This window comes from Notolepis coatsorum, assembly GCF_963971535.1.
Source record: "Notolepis coatsorum genome assembly, chromosome: 3".
Classification (NCBI taxonomy): Eukaryota; Metazoa; Chordata; class Actinopteri; order Aulopiformes; family Paralepididae; genus Notolepis; species Notolepis coatsorum.
The window spans coordinates 68,270,050-68,296,453 of record NC_140167.1 but is presented as its reverse complement, the minus strand read 5'-3'; the positions used below and the strand labels follow the sequence as shown (position 1 = coordinate 68,296,453).

At 47.0% G+C, this 26,404-nt stretch overlaps 1 protein-coding gene across 1 annotated transcript in view; it reads left to right on the top strand.

The window, feature by feature from the left end:
- Nucleotides 1–26,404, top strand: part of kiaa1614 (KIAA1614 ortholog) — an 80,640-nt gene that overhangs the window by 9,558 nt on the left and 44,678 nt on the right. The window contains exons 2-3 of the mRNA XM_084310790.1: nucleotides 13,446–14,456; nucleotides 24,011–24,080. Of these exons, the coding sequence (XP_084166916.1) occupies nucleotides 13,475–14,456; nucleotides 24,011–24,080 (1,052 nt within the window). The 5' untranslated portion in view covers nucleotides 13,446–13,474. The remainder of the gene's footprint in view (nucleotides 1–13,445; nucleotides 14,457–24,010; nucleotides 24,081–26,404) is intronic.

The window sequence follows — 26,404 nt, the reverse complement described above, 5'->3', positions numbered from 1 at the left end:
TCGAGTTGGACGTAGTCTATTAAGCTAATAATAGTCTGTTAATATATAGTGCTTCGTGCGGTGAGAATACTACCGTAGTCAGTACCCCATCGTTTCGGGCAGAGAACTGGCTGTTTATCCAGGATGATCGACCCCATGTGAGATTGCACCCGAGGAGCCCCAGAGCCGACGAGCGAGTGGACCTGTATACCGGATTATTCTACCGACGACAGCCCGCCTTCCCAGGCACGGATTATGCTTTGTATACGTTGATTATTCCATGGATAAAGACCCCCGACACTGCCGTGTGTTGGAACCCCCCCCCCCTGGAGAGGACGCAAGGTGAGGAGACGCTCTGCAAGACGAGGTCGCTTCACGTCTCTCCCCCGTGGACCGGAGAGAGCCGGCTCACAGAGAGTCCACCTGCTTTCATCTGTGGTCCAAGGATCGCCGGCGCATTGAACGGCACTACAGTGGGTTCACCTGGGATACCCTTGGCCGGATGAGGCAGCCGGACTCTACCCCCCCCCCCTTCCTACTCCTGTCGGCTTACAAGCGACCGGATTAACCCCCCCTAGTGTATCCAGTCTATAATCATTGAAGTATCATTGCTGTTATTCCTTAACTATTCCAGGTCGTATATGTACCACCTGCGCCTTCAGAGATTGGACATTCTCTATTGATATACCGACGAATACTCTTGCCATAAAAGTGCATACTCATTCCCATTCATAAATGTGATTGATTTGATTAAGTGCTTGCTCTACACACCATCGCTGTGTAGAAATAAAGACCTATTTCTAATTCGTACATTTGTGTTGGATCCGTTTCATCTACGTGACAGTGTTCATCATAATATATTTATGCCGAGTACTGGGTGGCCGAATATTAAGTACAAAGGTAGTGGTAGTAAGTATCATATCTAGTAATACAGTCAGGGAATTGTACCCCTCAGTTACAATTGGTCCTTCGAGCCGGATGGTAATTAGTGTAATATTAATATAGTGTTATTAATATTGAAATGGCCTATGATGAACACTCCACGAAACGATCCTCCTAACCAACGCCCGCAGCGCGAACGACGGCTCCCTCAGTACTTAGAGGCTTACGCTGTCAGTCAACAACCTAGTCTTCTACAAACAGTAAACGCGGTAAAACTAGAAAGTAAAAGTATGTCTAACCCCAACGCCCAGACTACCCCGACCATAGAGGCCCCTACGGGTTCTAATGTAACTGACCAAGTTCACGGGGGGGACCAGTGGGAACCAGACATGACTTCACACCCCGCCAGTACTGAAGAAGTAGTCCCCGATGAGTCCCGGGAGGAATACAACGCTACCGAGACAGAACTCGGCACGGAAGAAGACGGGGAGAGCATCGTGGAGATAGAGCTCCAAGGCTCCGCAAGGAGTACCCCGAGGGAAGGCTCCCCTATACAACCGCCTTCTCCCAGCGAGGCAGAGAGGACCCTACAGCAGGCCTTCCTCATCAGCCTGAACGCCGCTGCTGAACGCGACCGACTGCAGATCCAGCAGCGGAGCGAAGAAGAGCATATACGTCTAGAAATAAGACGCATTCAGAGGGAAGAGAATGTGGCCCGAGACCGAGCAGACAGCCAGCGAGCAGCTGCTGGTGCTCTACGGGACGCAGAGCGCGACAGACAGCAAGCGCAACTAATAGAACAGCTGATCAGACGGACAACACCCTCTCCCTCCGCCAGAGGCTCCAGGAACTCGTCTAGACACACCTCCAGGGCGGCATCCCCTAGCCGAGTAAACAACCCTGAACTTGACCAACAGACGAGGTCTATACCCCCCACAGACCACCTCCCCCCACCGGTCCAAGCGAGACCTAGCAACCGGGAAGGAGCAGCATATCCTGTGGAGAGGCTAAACCAGAGACTACAAGCACTGGATGACCTAACTGAAGACGAAGAGGAAGAGGAGGAGAACCACGCCCGACGACAGCACAGTACTCTACCGGACCAGGAGGTCCGGTACAGCCCAGGCTATACTCCCGCGGAGCTGCGCTACAGACCCCCGACTCTATACACGGGTGAGCACGACGCACGACCCGCACCGAGGAACAGCACCTGGACAAGCGGGCCATGGTACACTGCCGGTACCAGCCCATACCAAGGAGCGGGAGGAGACTCGCCTAGGAGGCCTCTCCCCCAACGCTCGCCGATGTATCCACAATCAGCGTCATACATTGGCACGCCTATGATACCCGACTTCACCCAAGAGAACCGGGCCCAGTATACAGAACTCCGCATGTGTCTGGAGACCATGTTGGTGGATGTATTGGATGAACGCCATAAATACGCCATCCTACTGAAGCACTTAAAGGTACCCCGCGCACATAATATAGCGCTCGCCTACGCGACTTCCACCACCCCATACACAGCAGCGCTGGTAGCATTGGACCAGAGGTATGGGCGCATATGGGATTACGTGATCCAGGAGATCCGACACATCGACCGCTTACCCCCAGCAATAGACAATCGAGCACTGGACGACCTGTCCATCAGAGTGCAGTCCCTGGTAGGGATGTTGGGAGCGCAGAGAGAGAAGGGGAGGCATGAACTTTACGCCAACTCAAATGTGGAAAGGATCTTGGAGAAGCTGCCGCCCGCTCGACAGGAGCGTTTTAGGCGGCAGAGAGACCACCGAGACCCGAATGGCCCCGAACCGAACCTCCTCGATCTAGCAGACTTCCTGGCGAGAGAAGTCAGCAGCCTACGGCTAGATACATTCGGACGGAGCACCCCTGGCTCCAGAGAAGGAACCAGACGACTAAATGATGGAAGAAGATCGGTGACTGTGATGCACCAATCGGAGTCAGTACCGAGCAGCAGGAGCCACAGTACCCCCTCCAGAACGGAGAAGTGGAAGATAGTGTGCCCCTACTGTGAGAAAGAACACTGGCTAGCGCAATGTGACTCCTTCCCCAAGCTGAACGCGGAGGAAGCAAGTCAATGGATAAAGTCCAACAAGCGCTGTTTTCGCTGTGCGCGCTCACACATGGCAGCCGAATGCCGCTTGAAGAAAAGGTGCACCAAGTGCGATGGAGCCCATCTGGACATACTTCACGACAGTAACAGAAGGCGCCCTTCACCCGCACCATCCAGCAGCAAAGCGAGCGTCATGTACATCGATCCCGCCAGCAGCAGTGGAGCCCGAGTACTCCTAAAAGTAGTGCGTGTGACACTAAGCTACCAGAATAAAGTCCTGGACACTTACGCCGTCCTCGATGACGGGTCAGAGAAGACCCTTCTGCTCGCCTCCGCTGCGGCCCAGCTAGGGCTGCGGGGAAGCGAAACCCAAATGACAATTCGGACAATAAGACGAGATTTGAAGACGATAAAGGGCGAGAATGTCTCATTCTCTATCGCAGCAAGCGGCCAGCCTGAGCGACGGTACCAGATTACAGACGCTTTCACCAGCCAAGAAATAGGACTGTCGCGGTACACATACCCCGTCGCCAAGCTGATGGAGAAATATGCACATCTGCGCAAGTTACCGATCCCGCTCATAGACAATGCTATGCCGACCCTGTTGATAGGCTCCGACCATGCAGACCTCATTGTCCCGATAGACCGGGTTCATACCGGACCCCGAGGCTGTCCTGCAGCAGTCGAGACCCGTTTGGGATGGACTCTCCAAGGCCCGCTCGCCAAATCTCTCAACCGAAGTACCGCCACTAGATGTCTCCACTCCCGAGTCACAGAGGGAGAAACCGCACTCCTGCAACACGTAGAGCGGCTATGGACCTTGGAACAAATGCCCTTTAAGAACGGAAAGAAAGACATTCGCTCTAAAGATGACATTTACGCCATTCACCTCCTCGAGACAGGGACCAAGAGAGTCCCGGTCAACGGCGTGTTGAGATACGCCACGCCACTCCTGCGGCGAGAAGGAATGCCTACTTTCCACGCCAAGACAGAAGCCACAGAACGGTACCTGCTGAACACGGAGCGGCGCTTAGCCAAGAACCCCGCCCAAGAGAGTGTATACCGCGCTGAGATTGAGAAGCTCATCACAGCGGGACACGTCACAAAGATGGACATTAAAGAGGCTGACCAGACCACTGAATCGTGGTACGTGCCTCACCACAAGGTCCATCACAACGGTAAAGACCGCATAGTATTTAACTGCAGCTACCAGATCGGATCCCAAAATCTGAATAAAGAGTTACTGCCCGGTCCCACACTCGGCCCCTCCCTACTCGGCGTTCTACTCCGCTTCCGCCAGGAAAAGGTGGCCATCAGCGGGGACATTAAAGGAATGTTCCTGCAGGTGAGATTAGTAGAGGAGGACAAGCCCCTGTTACGGTTCCTATGGAGAGAGAAGCCAGGAGATGAGCACCCAGCCATCTACCAATGGGAAGTCCTCCCCTTCGGAACGACGTGCAGCCCCTGCTGTGCTACATTTGCACTACAGAAACATGTAGCAGAGGACCCAGCAGCGGACGAAGAGGTCCGACACAGCGTAAAGAACAGCTTCTACGTAGACAACTGTCTACAAAGCCTTTCAACCCAGGAAGAAGCCGAGGCTCTCCTGATTAAACTCCGCGCCTCATTGATCAAAGGCGGCTTTGATCTCAGGCAGTGGGCCAGCAGCGATCCGCAAGTACTGCGCCGCCTCTCCTCCGAGGACAAGGCAGCCAGCAGCGAGACCTGGATGGCTACAATCCCGGGAGAAGCCCAGGAGATGACCCTGGGATTGGTGTGGTGATTCAAAACAGATTCGCTTCACTACAGACACAAGCCCCTGACTACGGAGCAGGGAAGGCCGGCGGCGGCGCCGACCACCAGACGGAGTGTGTACACAACACTCGCCCGACAATATGACCCGCTAGGATGTATTCTACCGTACACCACCAGGGCAAAAATGATTGTACGAGCATTGTGGGACAAGGACCAGGGCTGGGACGACCCCATTCCCGCACACACCTTGCATCCACCTGGAGAGAGTGGGAGATGGAGCTCCACTCATTCCCAGGCGTTAATATGCGCCGAAGCTACTTCCCACCCACGGTGAGGCCAGAGACATGTAAAATGGACTTACACGTCTTCAGTGACGCCTCAGAGGTCGCATACGGATCAGTAGCCTACTTGCGGGCCCAAGAAAAGGGGGGAGAGATCTACACAGCATTTGTCCTCGCCCGCTCGAGAATAGCCCCACGCAAGCAACAATCTATCCCACGTCTAGAGCTCTGCGCAGCCCTAGCCGGAGCGCACCTAGCCACGCTCATCCAACGTGAGCTCACCATACCGGTGTCTAGAACAATCCTGTGGTCAGATTCCACGACAGTACTCGCCTGGATCCAATCGGACTCATGCAAGTACAAAGTCTTCGTGGGAGTCAGAGTCACCGAGATTCAAGACTTAACCGAAGAGTTAACCGGAGAAACAGAGTGGCGCTACGTTGATACAAAACAGAACCCAGCTGACGTCATCACCCGGGGAATGCCCCTGGATGACCTCACCCGTCGCAATGTCTACAGTGACGGCCCAGCATTCCTAAAGCTCCCGGAAGGAGAGTGGCCCACGCCTATCCCGAGGGAAGCCAGTCAGGAGGAGGCTGAGAATAAGAAGCCTGTGTTCTGTGGATTGAGCACTGTTATCTCCGCAGACCCCAACACACTCCTGATGGGGCGGCTAGATCCCGCGTTACCCCAGACAATGTACCGGCCTGAAGAAGCGAACGGCCGACGAATGTGGAGGTACAGCCAAGTATTAGCCGACAAGTTTTGGAGCAGTTTCCTACTGCACTACCTACCGTCTCTACAGACCCGCCAGAAGTGGGTCAAGGAGAGAGACAATTTGACAGAAGGAACAGTCGTCATGATTATTGATCAATCACTGCCCAGAGCTATGTGGCCGGCCGGCCGCGTAAGCAAAGTGATCACCGGTGCCGACGGCAAGGTCCGAGCAGCTGAAGTGCTTGTCCAGGGTCGCACTTACACCCGTCCCGTGGCGAGGCTCATAGAACTGCCCCGACTCCCAGACACAATCGATGATGACCATGACCCTATAACCCTATGACTTTGTGAAGTTGACTGACCCCTACAGCAAACCCTTATGTGTAAATAGACAACGCGATTAATCTGTCTCTGCTTAACTGATTAGGTCTGGGACCAATCAGGGGGTGGCTGTTGTGAAGGGCCAGATTAAACCGAATATATATATTTATTATATATATATATTTAATTGTATTTGTATATTCTCTAATATTCCCTGATATCCCTTGTATATTCCTTGTACAATATGCATTGAATATCCATTCTAGCCTACTGAACATCCCATAATAGTCTCCATTCTACTATTGGTCGAGACCTTGGTGCCAGGCTGCCATACCCCCTAGACCCAGTTCAAACGTACCGCTCAACATGTACGAACAAGTCCTAGTTCCGCGTAGGAATCTGGCTACCGCACCACTAATGGGACTATTTGTTCATAGTGCGTATATATACTGCGCTACTAAAGTAGGACTTCCTTTTCAGTCCAGTTTCTTACCCTCCAATAGAGTGACAGACGTAAAGCCTCCCCGCGACGCCACGTGTGGGAGTAAGGCCAAGTTCCAAGGATTATGCTTTGTATACGTTGATTATTCCATGGATAAAGACCCCCGACACTGCCGTGTGTTGGAACCCCCCCCCCCTGGAGAGGACGCAAGGTGAGGAGACGCTCTGCAAGACGAGGTCGCTTCACGTCTCTCCCCCGTGGACCGGAGAGAGCCGGCTCACAGAGAGTCCACCTGCTTTCATCTGTGGTCCAAGGATCGCCGGCGCATTGAACGGCACTACAGTGGGTTCACCTGGGATACCCTTGGCCGGATGAGGCAGCCGGACTCTACCCCCCCCCCCTTCCTACTCCTGTCGGCTTACAAGCGACCGGATTAACCCCCCCTAGTGTATCCAGTCTATAATCATTGAAGTATCATTGCTGTTATTCCTTAACTATTCCAGGTCGTATATGTACCACCTGCGCCTTCAGAGATTGGACATTCTCTATTGATATACCGACGAATACTCTTGCCATAAAAGTGCATACTAATTCCCATTCATAAATGTGATTGATTTGATTAAGTGCTTGCTCTACACACCATCGCTGTGTAGAAATAAAGACCTATTTCTAATTCGTACATTTGTGTTGGATCCGTTTCATCTACGTGACAGTGTTCATCATAATATATTTATGCCGAGTACTGGGTGGCCGAATATTAAGTACAAAGGTAGTGGTAGTAAGTATCATATCTAGTAATACAGTCAGGGAATTGTACCCCTCAGTTACAGGTATCGTTCAGATATCAAGATAGGGCCGATATTAGGGGGGACAACTTTTTTTTCTTTTTCTTTTTTTATATATATATTTTTGTACATGTTTTTTATATATTTTTTTATTTTTATGTTTTGGTCTTAAATAGTTTCACAATATCAGTCATTTCTGAAAATAAGTTACAAAAGTAAAAAAAAATTAAATAAAGTGTTTTGGAAAATAGCGCTTTATTTGATTATTATAAAAAGGTGTTTTCTATACAGAGATATCGACATCCGTAAATATCGGTATCGGCCAGAACAACAATATTAATATCGGTTATCGGTATCGGCCACAGTTTTCACATCGGTGCATCACTATATACATCATAATATCCCATACCTACTACTCATATTAGTTATATATGTACCCACACCTACTCATATTAACTATGTCTGTATATATCCCATACTTACTCGTGTTATACCACTGGCCAGAATGGCTTAGTACCATAGTTTATTCATACCTGTATCACTGTACATAATAATATTAATACAGATTAAGATATTTACTCAGTAGCTTCATTATGTTATAACTCTGGTTAGATGCCAACTTATTTTCGTTGTACTGTAGTTATGCTGTACGATGACAATTTAATCAAATCTAATTTGATATTTGCTTTTGGTTCTTGCTTGTATGTTTACTGTATCAATAATTGTATGTTCTTCTGTTCATTTTACTTATTTATTTTATTTGGTTGTTAAATATATTTGTATTTATTTAATGTAATGTATCATTTGTTGTAACGTTGTCGACCCCAAGAAGATTAGCAAACTGCTACGGCATAAGCTAATGGGGATCCTCTAAATAAACAAAAACAAAACAGCAGACTGAAACTGAACAGCATGGAAGCACTGCCAACGGATCCCCTATAGGGGACATAGCTTACATAATGGTACAATTGTTGCATACAGTACAGTGTAGAACCAAAGCAGGTGGAGGCTGAGGTGGTGGTGGGTGAAAACCAGTGGTGGAAGAAGTACACGGTTTCTTTCCTTAAATACAAGTACAGATACCCAGATAAAAGAGTACTCTGGTAAAAGTAAAAGTCCCCCCTTTGCTATTGAATGTACTTAAGTATCTAAAGTAAAAGTACACATTCTACACAACCTCTATAGGTTATGTTAAAGTGGCAATGTGGTCCAGTTATGCTGCTCCGATTACGTCCTCTTGAAGTTGACAGGCTGCAAATGTGAAAATATATATAATCTTCATAAATCTTTGCCACGTTTTCTTTGCAAAATATTTTTTTTCCAAAGTAACTAGTAACTGGTTCAGATAAATGTAGTGGAGTAAAAAGAAAAATTATTTCCTTTGAAATGTAGTGGAGTAAAAGTATTTTTCATTGTATTTAACCTTTATTTAGCCAGATAAAACATTAAGAACAGGTATAAAGTTCCCTCAAATGAAAATACTCACGTAAAAAGTACAAGTAGCTCAAAATTGTACTTAAGTACAGTTGTTACGAAGGATCAGATTAAACCGAATATATATATTTATTGATTGATATATATTGCATAATATTTGTATATCGTTTGATATCCCTTGTGTATTCCTTGTACATATACACGGAATATCCCTTTAACCCAGTACAGACCATAATATTTCGTTCTCCTATTGGACAGCGGTCCCCTAGGCGCCATTGCCATACCCCCAGGGTCTAGTTCAAAGTCACCGTCAAAGACATGCCTGGGCATGAACGGCTCTGCGCAAGGATACGAGACAGGAATAGGGCTGGTACTAGTTTGTTCACCTAACGTATAAATACGGCGCAGGTGAATACAGAAGCACTTAGTCTAAAAGTTACCCAATAAGTTGAAGCCTCACCCACGATACAACGTGCAGTGAAGTATGGCCTGTTCGGCCCCAAATAGAGCATTGAGACCGCGTGCGAATTAATAACTGAAGTATCAGAGTTTAACGCTGTACCGTCGAGTTCGACCTATTCTATTAATTCAGTAATAGTCTATTTATGTATAGTGTATCGTGCGGCTACCGTTCTACAGTGACCAGCATCACCAACGTTTCCTCGTACCAGCTAGTGTGCTTATCCAGGCTGGGCTGCTTACCCTGGCGCTTTCACCCGAGGAGCCCTAGACGAGGACCGTGTGGACATGTACACTGGATAATCTACCCGACGACTACATAGCCCTTTTCGGCTGGATTATATTTGCTTTGGTCCTGTAATTGATGGAGCGGAGAATCGCCTACACCCACAATTGTGTGGGATTTACCCTGTGAGGAGCAACGTCGAGCCCGCCTCTCAGAAGCCTGAGGCTGGCTAGCTTTCTTCCATGCGGAGCTGCATGCCACGGAGAACAGCTGTATTCGTCTGCGGATCAAGAGATTATTGCACCGTCTCCTGTACTTGGAGTCTCTCTAGTCATCGTTGACCCAGACTCTACTACCGACAAATCCTCTCCCCTAGCTGGCTTACAACCGGAGGGACCCTACCAGTATCTCCCGCTGCCTTACTAGAGTACCATAGATATAATTCCTAAGATTCAGGTTGTATTTATTATCTCCTGCGTAATATGAGAATGGACATACGTTATTGATTTGCCTACGCACATTCCTTTGCCTTATAAGCGCACCCGAAGTAAAGTATTGTTATATATACTATCATTGCTGCTAATAAATATTCTTAAACCCAGTTTTGTGTGGAACCGAGTCATTGTGGGAAGTGTTCATCTAAGATACCTGTGTACTGTATGGCCAGTAGTAATGTACATAAGACAGTAGTGGTTTAATGATACCATACTTATATAATACAGTCAGGGAATTGTACCCCTCAGTTACAACAGTGCTTGAGTAAAAATACTTACCAACTGGTGAAAACCTTCCTTGCATGTAGCAGCACAACACCGGAGTGTGTCAATGGGGAGGTCCTTCAATAGACCGCCAAATCCCTGTCAGCTAAGCTGTCACAGCTCCACGCATGACTTATAATGTCCTGCCAGAACGCGCTTCTCCCCTTTCCTTTTATAACATTGCAGCAAATGTATGAATCTAATCTGGGTAGCGTGGGCGTGTGTATGTGAGCACAACATACAGTATACTGTCTGTATGTCTCTCATGTGTCCTTTGAGACAATAGGTTTTTTCATATGTATTCAGGCAGAGGCACTACGTTGAAGATTTATGGGTGTTTGACAGTTCAGCTCGACGGGCCAAGCAGAGAGTCCTCGTTCAGCACAGACTAATTAAATATAATTAGTCTTTGAGACAAGCATGCCATGCATGAGGGAGTACTTTACATTGGGGTAAACCTCCCTCACCTGCCTTTGCACTCAAGGGAGTAATACATCTTTTTGGCTAAGTGGAATACGAGTGGGTTACAGGCTGAGTTTGTTAGGGTTCAGTCGAGTGAGATCGTAGATGCTATTTTTAGTTGAACAGAGAGGCCACTGTCTTCTATCTTATTGTTGCACATTTGAATCTTGTGAAGTCTTATAGAACACTGAGGCTAAGTTTATCTGCACTGTAAGATACATTACACTTATTGTCTTCAATGTCCAGGGTCATGAGCGTCATGTACATTTGAAGACAATAGAAAGGAGAGCACTGTAGACTAGGACTTTTGATGTCGTCAGAAACTAGGGCTGGGTATCGAAATGTGATACCTTTGGCTTTATGGTATCGATCGAATTGCTTCAATACTATCAAGTATCGAAAAATGCTGTGGTATAGAAATTTGATAACAAAGTACCTAAGTAGTTCATCTCATCAGTGTCAACATGTTTATTCCGAGATATGATAGATTATTCTGTTCAACCACAATCCCAAATCATCCAAGATCATTTTGGTATTGGTATCAAATCCCAGGTATTGCTATTGGTATTGGCACAGATATTGAACGTTTTCAAACAATACCCAGCCCTAATCAAAACAGAAAACCATGACGATGCTCCATAGATGATGAGTGGGAGATGAAGTCACAGGTTTGAGTCTTGGCTCCCTGGTTTCTTTGATGAAGTCACAGGTTTGAGTCTTGGCTCCCTGGTTTCTTTGATGAAGTCACAGGTTTGAGTCTTGGCTCCCTGGTTTCTTTGATGAAGTCACAGGTTTGAGTCTTGGCTCCCTGGTTTCTTTGATGAAGTCACATGTTTGAGTCTTGGCTCCCTGGTTTCTGGCTACTTCATGATCCTGTATTCACCAAAGCGTCCCCCTTTTCTCCTTGCAATTCACTGAAGAAAATATGTATGATAACATCTGTTAAATACATGGGCTTTCTGTCTGCTACAAATATGAAAAAACTGTTGATTTGCAACCATCTACAAGAATTTAGATATTTGGCGGCTGGGTAGCGCAGCGGACTAAGCGCCTGCCTATCACAGCAGAGACACTGGTATAGAATCCAGCTGTCAGCGGTACCTCCGGCTTGGTCGGTCATCCATACTAACACAATTGGCAGTGTTAGCGGGTTGGAAGCCGGTGGGGTGTGTATCCTGGTCGTTGTAAACAGCGACTCCTACAGGTCGGTCGGGGCGCCTGCTCAGCAAGGAAGGGAACTGGGGGAAGTAGTGTGATCCTCCCACGCATTACGCTCCCCCAGTGAGAGTCCTCGCTGTCAGGTGAAAAGAAGCAGCTGGCTGACTCCACATGTATCGGAGGAGACATGTGATAGTATCTATATCAACCCTCCCTAGACCGGCAAGTGGGGGGAAAGTGCGCGCAACGACCAGGAAGGGAATTGGCATAACGACTAAATTGGGATGGGAGAAAAATACAGAAAAAAGGGGGAGAAAAAGTAGATTAAAAAAAATTGAATTTTGATATTTGAGGTCATCCTCCCTTTGGTCAGAATGGTTCAGGTCTACAGTAGGTTTGGTCAGAATGGTTGAGGCATTATTGCAAGGGAAATGCAAATTGTACAGATTTGTCGATGAAATCAACCATTCAATTAGTTGAAAGATCCTATGTAATAATTAGTTTAGTCGAACACAGACCTAGTTTTCAGATCTTATCCCTTCAGTCTCCTGTTTCCTAAAACGGAAGACAAGTCATGGAGCATGTGAGCGAGGCAGAGCGCACCTTTAAAGAGCCCCTCCACTCAAAAACGAGGTCCTTTTTATGTTTAACTCATCTTGAAGAAATGCCTTTGACTCTACAGATTGCTACTGTATGTTGTATAACTTGTCACCAGAGCACCTTTTTCACATTCCTCCCCTGGAGAAGGAGAGCTTATCTGTACTTCCCTGAAATCTGAGTTACCAAAATCCTTGTCTGAAATCTGATGTCAATGATAGGTCAAACCTCTCATGGTCTAATATGTGGTAACTTGACAACTTTCAGCACACACAGAACGCTGAATAGGTATTGACATGTCTTTAAAGAATATAAGCTGCCAACTCTGAATTCCTGGTAAATATGAACCTGTGTGTGTTTTACTGAATATTTGCATATTAATAGATCCTTGCATTCTAAACTAGGCTAAAGGTGTAGAGATGTTGCTAAGCCATTTGTAGCAGTTGGTTGAACAATCTGATGGGGAAACCATATTTATACAAATTGTTATTCAATATAGAACATTCTTTAAGGGTTTAAAATACATCTGGATGGAGATCTGTAATTTCTCCTGAGCGTATAATATTTGTTGGTCAAACAGCTGGAGTCGACTCACATCACTCCATTCCGCTCATGATGCTGCGTTATCAAAGCCAATCTAGTGTTATAATATTATGGATAACATTTATAGAAAAGTTACTGGTAGTTACTTGTAATCTGTTGTTCAAATCGTCACATTTTCCTTTTGCTTTTGCTTCAACTTGTACACATGCTCTGCATCTTGCTATCATTATTACAATATTAAGATCGTGCTCAAGTACCTGCATCATATCAACTGAGGATCTGTTGTGCAATGATTTGCTTTTTATCTCATAAAGATGTGTGAATATAATCCTACATCTTTTTAACATCTCAGTAAGGTACCTAAGATTTTAGGCACTGTACCTCCCTAAAAAAACATGCCCATCCAATAAATTGTGTCTGATGGGGTCTGGCTGGATTACATTGTCCAACTGTATATTGAATTCCAAATCATGCTCTTGTTTTCGTCTTAATTCTTTTTTTAATTCTTTTTTTTGTCCAGTTTTCGAAATTATATGATAATAAAATACCCTCTGTTCTTTCCTGATCCTCCACAGCGATGATGAACGTGTGACTGGTTTTGGCTATGGAGGAGGTGGCTATGGCCGACTGCTCCCACCTCGTACCCCGTCTGCCCCAGAGGGCTGAGCCACAGACCCTCCAGCTTGGCAGAGATGACCTCCACGCCTCCTCCAGTCTCGCCCGGGGCACAGAGCCCACTGGCCCTCGGTCGCCCCCTCCCGACCCCCTCGCACAGCTCCTGATCCGGCAGCAGCGCCGGCACCCGTCCTCACCCCCGGGGTCAGCCGTGTATGCCCTCCAGTCTAAAGTCAAGGCCCTGTCTGCACGCAGGACCGTAGGGCAAGAGGTCCTCAGATCTGGCCTGGACAAGAGAGGGTCCCCTGCCCCGGTTGGTTTGACTTCCAGCAGCAGCGATGAAGATTCAGCAGCTTATGGGTCCAACTCCTCAACCGCTGAACTGGACGTTCAGATGGACGAAGAGAGCCTGACAGGATTGGACCTAAGCCTGTTAGCATTCCCGCGCAGCTTGGGCGAGGGTTCCAGCCTGGAGAACCTGTCCGATGCTAGCTGCAGTACCAGCTCCACCGCCAGCCAGGTGGAAAGTAGTGGCACCGCCTCCCCTAGACTGTGGATTCCTCCGAGGGGCTTCTGGAAGGCCGCCAGGCCTGAGACACTGATACTGAACAGCGGAGCCCCCAGGTCAGCGGCAGACAGCCCCAACCCTGGAGCCCCAGGGAGCCTCCCAAGGCAGGAGGCGGCCCCGGGGTCGATATGCAGCGAGCCGCAGCGGTCGAACAGCTTCGAGGGCCACCTGAGGAGGTTCGGTCGTGGCAACCTGGAGCTCCAGGGGCTGGCGGGTTGCCTCTGGAGGGACGAGAGCCCAGAGAGCACAGGCAGCGCCGGGAGCTCCCTCTCCCTGGCCGAGAGGGTGGAGATGAACCGCGACATCCTCAAGCAGATGCTCAGCGGCGGACCCAGGAACGCCAACCTTCCAAATGGCTGTAAGATAGAGGGAAGAGAGGGCCAGACTCAGGCGAAGAACAGAGGTATGAATGCTCCTTTATTATATCAGAAACCACTAACCACCATTCAACACAAGTGGGCGAAATTGGCAACCATTTATCATGTATTTTTTACTGAGATTTACTGAATACTCAGATTCAGATTCAGATTTCTTTATTCACCATATTGTATATACAAATGGAACGTGATACGACATTTCAGTGCATGACTTTTTTCACAAATAAGAATAACATAATAATAAATAGTAATAAAGTGCAAAACAGGACAGAACAGTGAGACAACAATAAGACAATAAGGTGCAGTGGTTGGAGACATGTATACAGTGCAGCACAAAGTTCAAAGTCCAAAAGTCCATCCCTAGCAGCTCGCCATAGAGGGGGGGGGGGGGGGGGGGGGGGGGCAGGGGGACACCTGACTCGTTTACCAGACGAGGGGAAGAAACTGAGTCTATGGCGGGATTTAACTGTCTTGGGCAGCCGTAGCCGCCTGTCGTGGGGGAGCATGGTGAAGAGGTTATGATGACCCCGGTGGGCGGGGTACTCAGATGGCAGTTCCTATTAGAGTGAATAAGGTTACAAAGGCACTGCAATAATTAAACAATTTATGCAATGAAATAGGAAACATAATGATCTATTATAGAGGGATAGAGAGTAGAGATGTTGAAGGGACTGAGCAACTGGTCATCTACGGTATCAATTATTTTGGAATATTTCAGGATCATTCTGATTGACTGAAGTTATGACATTTTTATAGTCGAACGTCCCGGCTATCATAGCTGAGACAAATCCTTTTAAACCTTTATCTATCCTGGCGGCTGGGTGGCGCAGTGGACATTGCGCTCGTCACCAACGCAAGAGACACCGGTCTCGAATCCGGCTGTCAGCGTTGCCTCCGGCTTGGGCCGGCCGTCATACTGACTCAATTGGCAGAGTTAGCGGGAGGGGAGTCGAAGGGTGGTAGTCTGGTCGTTGTAAACAGCGACTCCTACAGGTCGGTCAGGGCGCCTGCACAGCAAAGACAGGAAGATGGCGGGGGCAGTTACTCCTCGCCAATGAGAGTCCGCACTGGCAGGTGAAAAGATGTGACTGGCTGCCTCCACATGTATCGGAGGGGACATGTGATGGGCTTCTATCCTCCCTACGACCGGCCAGTGGGGGGCACATGCGAGCAACGATCAGGACAGGGGAGGGAGAATTGGCACGAGAGGAAATTGGGATGGGAGAAAAATCACAGAAAAAGGGGGAGAAAAAGTAGATAAAAAAAATTAAAAATTATTTATCCTGTAAAGAACACCTTGTTTCCCACTCAAGCAACTTAATTCACACCTCGGAGCTGCCCAGTAACCACAGTATTCTACTGTTCTACTGCCACTGAGCAACTCCTCAGAATTTGTCGATTTTAGGTGCTTTGCTCAATTTCACCTCAAGGGCATTTTTTTTGGTCAATGAGAGCTTTACTTGTTCCCCTTCCTGCCCAGATTTCCCACCCAGTCACCGGGGATTTGAACCAATGACTTTCTGTTCACTAGCCATGCATCTCTGACCTTTAAGCCACAGTTGCTCTACCCCAACCGTGCCAGGTGCCACGGTGACAGACAGTGGTGAGATCACAAAATCAGGTTTTCAGGCTTTAAGCCGCTTAATCCTTAGTGGCGTAAACCTGTGGTTGATCTATTTGAACAGGGAAAGAACCTCAATATATTTACACTTTTTATGAAGAGATGACTCACTTAGACACTAGAATAGCTCACTTAGACATTAGAATAGCTCACTTAGACATTAGAATAGCGCACTTAGACATTCAAATAGCACACTTAGATATTAGAATATCTGCACCCTAAAATCACTGAAAACTGGATTGATTGTGCCAGAACAGTAGTCACCCAATTGTGACAATTCATAACAAATATGTAATAGGGCCTACACTTTGCAAATTATTATTATATATATATATATATTTTTTTTTAAATAAGGTAAACAAATACAAATCTCAGGTATATCTGTAAGGGTATTGTATTGTGTTTGGAACTTTGGAATATATCTTTATTATTTTCATGTTTTGAAACGACTAAAGGGTTAAGAAGGGTAGGTATACGAGCTTATAGGCTTCTTCCTACACCTTTTTGGTCATTCTAATATTGTTTTCTTTCTATTTTGATACACTTTGTACACCTACCTTGTAAAGAAGGCCCAAAATAAACTAACTAACTTGATTAATGGGCCTCATTCATGAAATGTTCTTACACACAAATTTGTTCGTAAACACTACAAAGCCTGGTGGCAATTTTTTATTTTTTTTCACTTTTTCTCCTTCTTTTTCTGTTTTTCGCCCATCCCAATTTTAGTCGTGCCAATAAACCTGTCTCAAACCCTGCCCCTTTTCTTGATACTCCAATCACAGCTGTCGCTTACCTCTGACTTCCTCGTACAAACTTTGTTTGTACGAGGAAGTCAGAGGTAAGCGACAGCTGTGATTGGAGGATCAAGAAAAGGGGCAGGGTTTTGAGACAGGTCCATTCCCCCCTCCCCTGTCTTGATCGTTGCTCGCATGTGCCCCCCCACTGGTCGGTCGTAGGGAGGGTTGAAGAATCTATCACATGTCCCCCCCGATACATGCAGAGTCAGCCAGCCACTTCTTTTCACCTGCCAGCACGGACTCTCATTGGCGAGGTGTAACGTGTGGGAGGCTCACACTACCCTCGACATCTCCTGTCCTTGCTGTGCAGGCGCCCTGACCGACCTGTAGGAGTCGCTGTTTACAACGACCAGATTACCACCCATCGACTTCCCTCCCGCTGACTCTGCCAATTGAGTCAGTATGACGGCCGGCCCAGGCCGGAGGCAACGCTGACAGCCGGATTCGATACCGGTGTCTCACGCGTTGGTGACGAGCGCTTAGACCACTGCGCCACCCAGCCGCGCCTGGTGGCTATTTGTAACTTCTGGCCCCTGACATCTATTGCCTGCAAAGATATTATTGTTAGCCAATTGGTTTAAATTTAGGGGTTGTGTAGGCTCTACATCCTTTTTGATCAGGGGTTACGTAGGCTCTATGATCAGGGGTTACGTAGGCTCTATGATCAGGGGTTACGTAGGCTCTATGATCAGGGGTTACGTAGGCTCTATGATCAGGGGTTACGTAGGCTCTATGATCAGGGGTTACGTAGGCGCTATGATCAGGGGTTATGTAGGCGCTATGATCAGGGGTTACGTAGGCTCTATGATCAGGGGTTACGTAGGCGCTATGATCAGGGGTTACGTAGGCTCTATGATCAGGGGTTACGTAGGCTCTATGATCAGGGGTTACGTAGGCTCTATGATCAGGGGTTACGTAGGCTCTATGATCAGGGGTTACGTAGGCTCTATGATCAGGGGTTACGTAGGCTCTATGATCAGGGGTTACGTAGGCACTATGATCAGGGGTTATGTAGGCTCTATGATCAGGGGTTACGTAGGCTCTATGATCAGGGGTTACGTAGGCTCTATGATCAGGGGTTACGTAGGCTCTATGATCAGGGGTTACGTAGGCTCTATGATCAGGGGTTACGTAGGCTCTATGATCAGGGGTTACGTAGGCGCTATGATCAGGGGTTACGTAGGCTCTATGATCAGGGGTTACGTAGGCGCTATGATCAGGGGTTACGTAGGCTCTATGATCAGGGGTTACGTAGGCTCTATGATCAGGGGTTACGTAGGCTCTATGATCAGGGGTTACGTAGGCGCTATGATCAGGGGTTACCTAGGCTCTATGATCAGGGGTTACCTAGGCGCTATGATCAGGGGTTACGTAGGCGCTATGATCAGGGGTTACGTAGGCGCTATGATCAGGGGTTACGTAGGCTCTATGATCAGGGGTTACGTAGGCTCTATGATCAGGGGTTACGTAGGCGCTATGATCAGGGGTTACGTAGGCTCTATGATCAGGGGTTACGTAGGCTCTATGATCAGGGGTTACGTAGGCTCTATGATCAGGGGTTACGTAGGCTCTATGATCAGGGGTTACGTAGGCTCTATGATCAGGGGTTACGTAGGCGCTATGATCAGGGGTTACGTAGGCTCTATGATCAGGGGTTACGTAGGCGCTATGATCAGGGGTTACGTAGGCTCTATAATCAGGGGTTACGTAGGCGCTATGATCAGGGGTTACGTAGGCTCTATGAGCAGGGGTTACGTAGGCTCTATGATCAGGGGTTACGTAGGCTCTATGATCAGGGGTTACGTAGGCGCTATGATCAGGGGTTACGTAGGCGCTATGATCAGGGGTTACGTAGGCTCTATGATCAGGGGTTACGTAGGCGCTATGATCAGGGGTTACGTAGGCTCTATGATCAGGGGTTACGTAGGCTCTATGATCAGGGGTTACGTAGGCTCTATGATCAGGGGTTACGTAGGCTCTATGATCAGGGGTTACGTAGGCTCTATGATCAGGGGTTACGTAGGCTCTATGATCAGGGGTTACGTAGGCGCTATGATCAGGGGTTACGTAGGCTCTATGATCAGGGGTTACGTAGGCTCTATGATCAGGGGTTACGTAGGCTCTATGATCAGGGGTTACGTAGCTAAAAACCATGAATGTTTAAGAAGAAATTTGTGCATAAGAACATTTCATGAATGAGGCCCATTGTTATTAAAATGAATCGCGGCAGCAGCAGCTTTCACCCAGTAGACACTTCCTCAAGAGTTCCACAGAACCCATTCTGATCACGTGCCAGACAGACTGGTCTGTTAGTTCTCACACACACAAAAAACCACACAGTAATGGGCTGATTCATATTCCTTCAGTAAGTATGTTAGGCCCATATCTCTTTTCTGTTTTAAATCTTTTGTTTTCTTTTTTATATGTGAATCCTTCAAATGAAGAGCCATAGAACTCTGTTTTGATTTGTTTTGACAGCTCATGTATTTGCAGTTGAATAGTCCATCCAAATCACTTTCATGGTTAATGTGATATATCACAAGAAAGCACTCCTCTATTGTCTTTAACTGTGAATGAACAAACACTCCAATTTACCATAGCTAGATTAACCTCAAAACTTAAAATGGAGTTATTTATATAGGTTATATGTTATATAGGTTATGGGCCATAATATATAATCATATATAAGATAATATATTCCTTTATTGATCCCCTTGGTGAAATTCATAGCAGTGTGGGGGATGGGGATTACAGATGGGGGTTACAGGTATGGTAATAGTAAAACATACATAAATATAGGCAATGAAATTATGTCTGAATATACAAATATGAGAATAAATAAACAGTGTAAACAATATAATTAACTCTGAATATAAAAATATGAGAAAAATAAACAGTGTAAATAAAGGTGCGGTTATATTATACATTACAATAAATATGGCAATAAAGAATTAGAATCTGAATGTATACTATGAAACAGTATACACAAGGTGCAGCTGAGATGAGGACAGAAGGGGAGACAGGGTGAAGGGGAGGTGATGTCAGAAGGTGAGACAGGGTGAAGGGGAGGTGAGGACAGAAGGTGAGACAGGGTGAAGGGGAGGTGAGGACAGAAGGTGAGACAGGGGGAAGGGGAGGTGATGTCAGAAGGGGAGACAGGGGGAAGGGGAGGTGAGGACAGAAGGTGAGACAGGGGGAAGGGGAGGTGATGTCAGAAGGTGAGACAGGGGGAAGGGGAGGTGATGTCAGAAGGTGAGACAGGGGGAAGGGGAGGTGAGGACAGAAGGTGAGACAGGGGGAAGGGGAGGTGATGTCAGAAGGTGAGACAGGGGGAAGGGGAGGTGATGACAGAAGGTGAGACAGGGGGAAGGGGAGGTGAGGACAGAAGGTGAGACAGGGGGAAGGGGAGGTGATGTCAGAAGGTGAGACAGGGGGAAGGGGAGGTGAGGACAGAAGGTGAGACAGGGGGAAGGGGAGGTGAGGACAGAAGGTGAGACAGGGGGAAGGGGAGGTGAGGACAGAAGGTGAGACAGGGGGAAGGGGAGGTGATGTCAGAAGGTGAGACAGGGGGAAGGGGAGGTTAGGTCAGAAGGTGAGACAGGGGGAAGGGGAGGTGAGGACAGAAGGTGAGACAGGGGGAAGGGGAGGTGATGTCAGAAGGTGAGACAGGGGGAAGGGGAGGTGGTGTCAGAAGGTGAGACAGGGGGAAGGGGAGGTGAGGACAGAAGGTGAGACAGGGGGAAGGGGAGGTGAGGACAGAAGGTGAGACAGGGGGAAGGGGAGGTGATGTCAGAAGGTGAGACAGGGGGAAGGGGAGGTGAGGACAGAAGGTGAGACAGGGGGAAGGGGAGGTGAGGACAGAAGGTGAGACAGGGGGAAGGGGAGGTGATGTCAGAAGGTGAGACAGGGGGAAGGGGAGGTGAGGACAGAAGGTGAGACAGGGGGAAGGGGAGGTGAGGACAGAAGGTGAGACAGGGGGAAGGGGAGGTGATGTCAGAAGGTGAGACAGGGGGAAGGGGAGGTTAGGTCAGAAGGTGAGACAGGGGGAAGGGGAGGTGATGTCAGAAGGTGAGACAGGGTGATGTCAGAAGGTGAGACAGGGGGAAGGGGAGGTTAGGTCAGAAGGTGAGACAGGGGGAAGGGGAGGTGATGTCAGAAGGTGAGACAGGGGGAAGGGGAGGTGAGGACAGAAGGTGAGACAGGGGGAAGGGGAGGTGAGGACAGAAGGTGAGACAGGGGGAAGGGGAGGTGATGTCAGAAGGTGAGACAGGGGGAAGGGGAGGTTAGGTCAGAAGGTGAGACAGGGGGAAGGGGAGGTGATGTCAGAAGGTGAGACAGGGGGAAGGGGAGGTTAGGTCAGAAGGTGAGACAGGGTGAAGGGGAGGTGGTGTCAGAAGGTGAGACAGGGGAAGGGGAGGTGATGACAGAAGGTGAGACAGGGGGAAGGGGAGGTGAGGTCAGAAGGTGAGACAGGGGGAAGGGGAGGTTAGGTCAGAAGGTGAGACAGGGGGAAGGGGAGGTTAGGTCAGAAGGTGAGACAGGGGGAAGGGGAGGTGATGTCAGAAGGTGAGACAGGGGGAAGGGAGGTGATGTCAGAAGGTGAGACAGGGGGAAGGGGAGGTGATGTCAGAAGGGGAGACAGGGGGAAGGGGAGGTGAGGACAGAAGGTGAGACAGGGGGAAGGGGAGGTGATGACAGAAGGTGAGACAGGGGGAAGGGGAGGTGATGACAGAAGGTGAGACAGGGGGAAGGGGAGGTGATGTCAGAAGGTGAGACAGGGGGAAGGGGAGGTGGTGTCAGAAGGTGAGACAGGGGGAGGGGAGGTGAGGACAGTAGAGCTATTCTCAGACGCTCAGCAGATGTTGAATGGATGTAATTGTCCTCTTGTGACTAGCTGAAGAAGAGTGGTTGTGCCTGAGCTGTTAACCTGGAACACCCCCCCCCCCACACACACCCCCACACTGAGCTGGTCCTGTTAACCTGAAACACACACACACACACACACACACACCACACACACACACACACACTGAGCTGGCCATGTTAACCTGAAACACACACACACACACGCTGAGCTGGCCATGTTAACCTGGAACACCCCCCCCCCCCCCCCCCCCCCCCCCACACACACACAGACACACACACACACTGAGCTGGTCCTGTTAACCTGGAACCCCCCCCCCCACACACACACACACACACACACACACACACACACACACACACACACACACACACACACACACACACAACTGAGCTGGTCATGTTAACCTGAAACACACACACACACACACACATTCTGAGCTGGCCATGTTAACCTGAAACACACACACACGCTGAGCTGGCCATGTTAACCTGAAACACACACAAACACACACAAACACACACACACACACACACACACACACACACACACACCACACACACACACACACACACACACACACACACACACACACACACACACTGAGCTGGCCATGTTAACCTGAAACACACACACACGCTGAGCTGGCCATGTTAACCTGGACCCCCCCCCCCCCCACACACACACATGCTGAGCTGGCCATGTTAACCTGAAACACACACAAACACACACACACACACACACACACACACACACACACACACACACACACACACACACACACACACACACACACTCACACACACACACACACATCACACACACACACACACACACACACACACACAACACACACACACACACACACACACACGCTGAGCTGGCCATGTTAACCTGGAACACACACACACACACACACACTGTACACACATGTTGAGCTAGCCCTGTTAACCTGACCCCCTACCCTCCTTCAAAACCGCTCTCAAAGAGCACCTACGGGTGGCTGCAATTAGAAACTGGCCCGGTAAATGTCAAAATCCCCCCCCCCTCCCCCACACACACCACACATGCTGAGCTAGCCCTGTTAACCTGACCGCCCCCCCCCCCCTCCTCCACACACACGCACACACACACACACACACACACGCTGAGCTAGCCCTGTTAACCTGTCAGCTAACAAATTACCTATCCTGCTTTATTGACCAATATTCTTCCAGACCAGACAGAGGAGGCTATAGTAGGCTACATGGTTTGTACTTTGTAGTAGATGAATGGGTTACAGTAGATGAATGGGTTACAGTAGATGAATGGGTTATAGTAGATTACTGGGTTATAGTAGATGAATGTGTTATAGTAGATTACTGGATTATAGTAGATGAATGTGTTATAGTAGATTACTGGGTTATAGTAGATGAATGTGTTATAGTAGATGAATGGGTTACAGTAGATGCATGTATTATAGTAGATGAATGGGTTACAGTAGATTAATGTGTTATAGTAGATGAATGGGTTATAGTAGATGAATGGGTTACAGTAGATGAATGGGTTATAGTAGATGAATGGGTTATAGTAGATGAGTCTGACTTTCCTAAAGCTTTATTGTCATCTAACCAAAAGAGGTTAACACAAATAGATGACATTTTAGTAAAAAGTTCCATCCTCCTGGATAGCAACAAAATCAAGCCATTTCACATATAATCTACTACAATCGACAATCTACTCCTTTGAAATATTGCATAGCATACATACATGGGTTACCCTGATTGGCCCATCAGTCAGTCTGTCAGTTGTCAGTAGTTGGAAAGGATATCAGCTAGCTAGTCCACAGACATGTAATGAAACTTGACAATATCAATATCTGAAAAAATAAAGACTACTACTTTTACTATTATATACTTTGCTACTAAGTAATCTAGCTTGCCTATATTACTACCTACTATGCTAACTACAGTTGTTATTACTACAGTACTATGCACTCAAGACTGTAGCAAGTTCAACACTGTTTGACGAACAATGTTACTGACCTTCGTTTCCAGAGATGTACACTTCCTGCTGACTTGTTGTACAGAACTTGTAAGTAGCTTTGGATAAAAGCATCAGCTAAATGACTAATGTGAATTAACAGAAGGCCACGCCCTCTCAACATACTGAGAGTTGGCTGTGCTCAGAGAGGGTGCGCTAAAACAGTTGTAACAATTAAAATTATACATCTGACGCTGAGAAAAGTATACTAATGACACATTCCACTATAAGCACGGGATGTATTGACATTTATAGATGTTTATCTTCTGTCCACAGGTTTCTTAACGCTGAATGACAGTGACTGGGACTCTGGAATTTCTCTCCAAGATAATGAACACAACCAAAGGTACCATACTGCCGCAGACGTTCTGTTTCCACCAGCCTTGCTTTTCACTCTATGGTTTTCCTTGTGTGCGTGCACTCCACAGTTTCAGTAACTATGATTGATAAGTAGCCAGGTCTGCTCAGTAGAGATAAACTCAGGTCAGTTTGCTTGGAAGATTCTCATGCGCGGTTATGTATCCACCACTTCTGAACAATCAAGTTTCAAGTTTCTTTAATAGTTGTCATACAGAAGTACAGAATACTTTTGTACAAAATGCTTCTTACTGTTGCGCTCCAGAGACTGTGCATGACAAGATAAGTATGAAATAAAAACATAGTAAAAATTAGAAGGAAAAAAAAGAGGTCACAGTGTTCAGTTTAGACATATGTACAATGTTCGTAGACGTAGTTACCATACAATATACAATACTGTGCAGTGTACTAATATACAATACTATATAGTGCAAGGCATAAATGGACGAGGTGCAGTTTAGGTACAATTCACAGTAGGTGTACGAGTTGTAGTGCAAATCCTTTATCAATAAATATAAAGTGTAAGTGTGTTTGTGTGATCTAAAGTGTGGAGAGTGGGTGCTGCAGTGTGTTGTTTGTTTGAGTGAGTGTGTGTGTGCGTGTGGGTGTGTGTGCTGTGTGCATTTGATGGTTGTTGCATAGTGATTATTGTTCGTTTAGCGATTATTGTTCGTTTAGCAGCCTGATGGCCTGCTATAAAAAATATAAAATTCTGTCTTTAGGGTCAAATAATCTTCTATAAAAGAAAAAAAGAAAGGAGGCAGGATGGCCTAGAGGTAAAGATGCAGGCCATTAACCGAAAGGTCGCTGGTTCGATCCCCATCTACGACAGGAGGGTGGCTGGTATTACATCTACGGTGCCCACCATCTCTGCCTACGTTCCCTTGAGAAAGGCACTGAACCCCAAAACTGCTTCAGGGGAACTGCACTGTGTAACGAGGAGGGATAGGCGAAAAGACACATTCAATTGCCTTTTGTACATTGACAATAATTTAAAAGAAATCTAATAATAATAATGATAATCAGTCTGCTGAGAACACCCATACAAGTTCAGTTGAATTGAAACCAGTTGAAATCTCTCACCTCGTTGGCAATCTTCTTTTTTCACTTGAGATTGAGACTACGAGCTTAGAATACTTGTGTTAACTTAAAATGGAGATTTTTTTGTTGTTGCAGCATTCATATCTGATTCAACATAACTGAGTGATGAGGACACAGAGAGAGAGAGAGAGAGAGAGAGAGAGAGAGAGAGAGAGAGAGAGAGAGAGAGAGAGAGAGAGAGAGAGAGAGAGAGAGAGAGAGTAACAGCTGTAAGGTCAAAGCTCCATGGAGGATTAAGACCATATTTCTCTCCTCTCTCCTATTGCTCACAGTCGTTGCTCTGCGTTTTCTGACAAAGGACAATATCCTCTAAAATAAAACGTTTGTTTTCTGTTGTAATCGCAGTAAAACATTGTATAACACTATGACTACAGTACTTTGACTTTTCAAGGATTCTTTATAATGAACCAATTTGCAACTTGGTTCTGTGGATATCTCTATCTCTACTGCCTAAATGTTAGGTTTGTTAATTAGGAATTTGTCGTTTCAGTTTCTGCTGTATTCAGGCTAACGATGCGTGGTGATGGCCATAACTAAAAGGCTATGGTTGTAGTACTGGGTGGCTGTTGACCTCTCCTAGCCCTTGCGTGGTGTTCTGGTGAACCCACAACATTACTGGGATTTTAAAACAATAAAGCCATAACAATCATGTAAAGAAACTTAACAGATGTTAAATCAAATCAAATCAAATTAATTTGTAAGGCCCGACAACACACGTTAATGTCCCCATGGGCCGGACACGTCTTCTTTAAACAAGTCAAGAAGAAACATCACAATAAATCAAGAACCAAACAAAAACACCATAAAGTCCAAAAAAATTTTATAAATAAAATAAATGCAACACTCCAGACATACCCCACGCGAAGGTAAAAACCCACTAAAACCTAGCAATAGGAAAAAATGCCACCACAGGCAATGTGGAGGAGAGAAACCTTAGAAGGGCCATTCAAGGGGGGATCTTCCTTCTTAGATGTCGGTGATAGTAGTGTTGCTATAAAACAGGCGAAACAGTTGGTAAGAATGCACTCATATGTGTAATGAAACACAGATGAACTTTATCTCAGTTACAAGCACTATAGACCATTTACCTCTGCTAGATCACATGTATCAATAAATGAGCTATTTATGAAAATAATACAACAATAATCCATTATAATCAAGACATGGATGGAATAAATCATGTTTATCTTCAAACATATCAATTAAACAAGG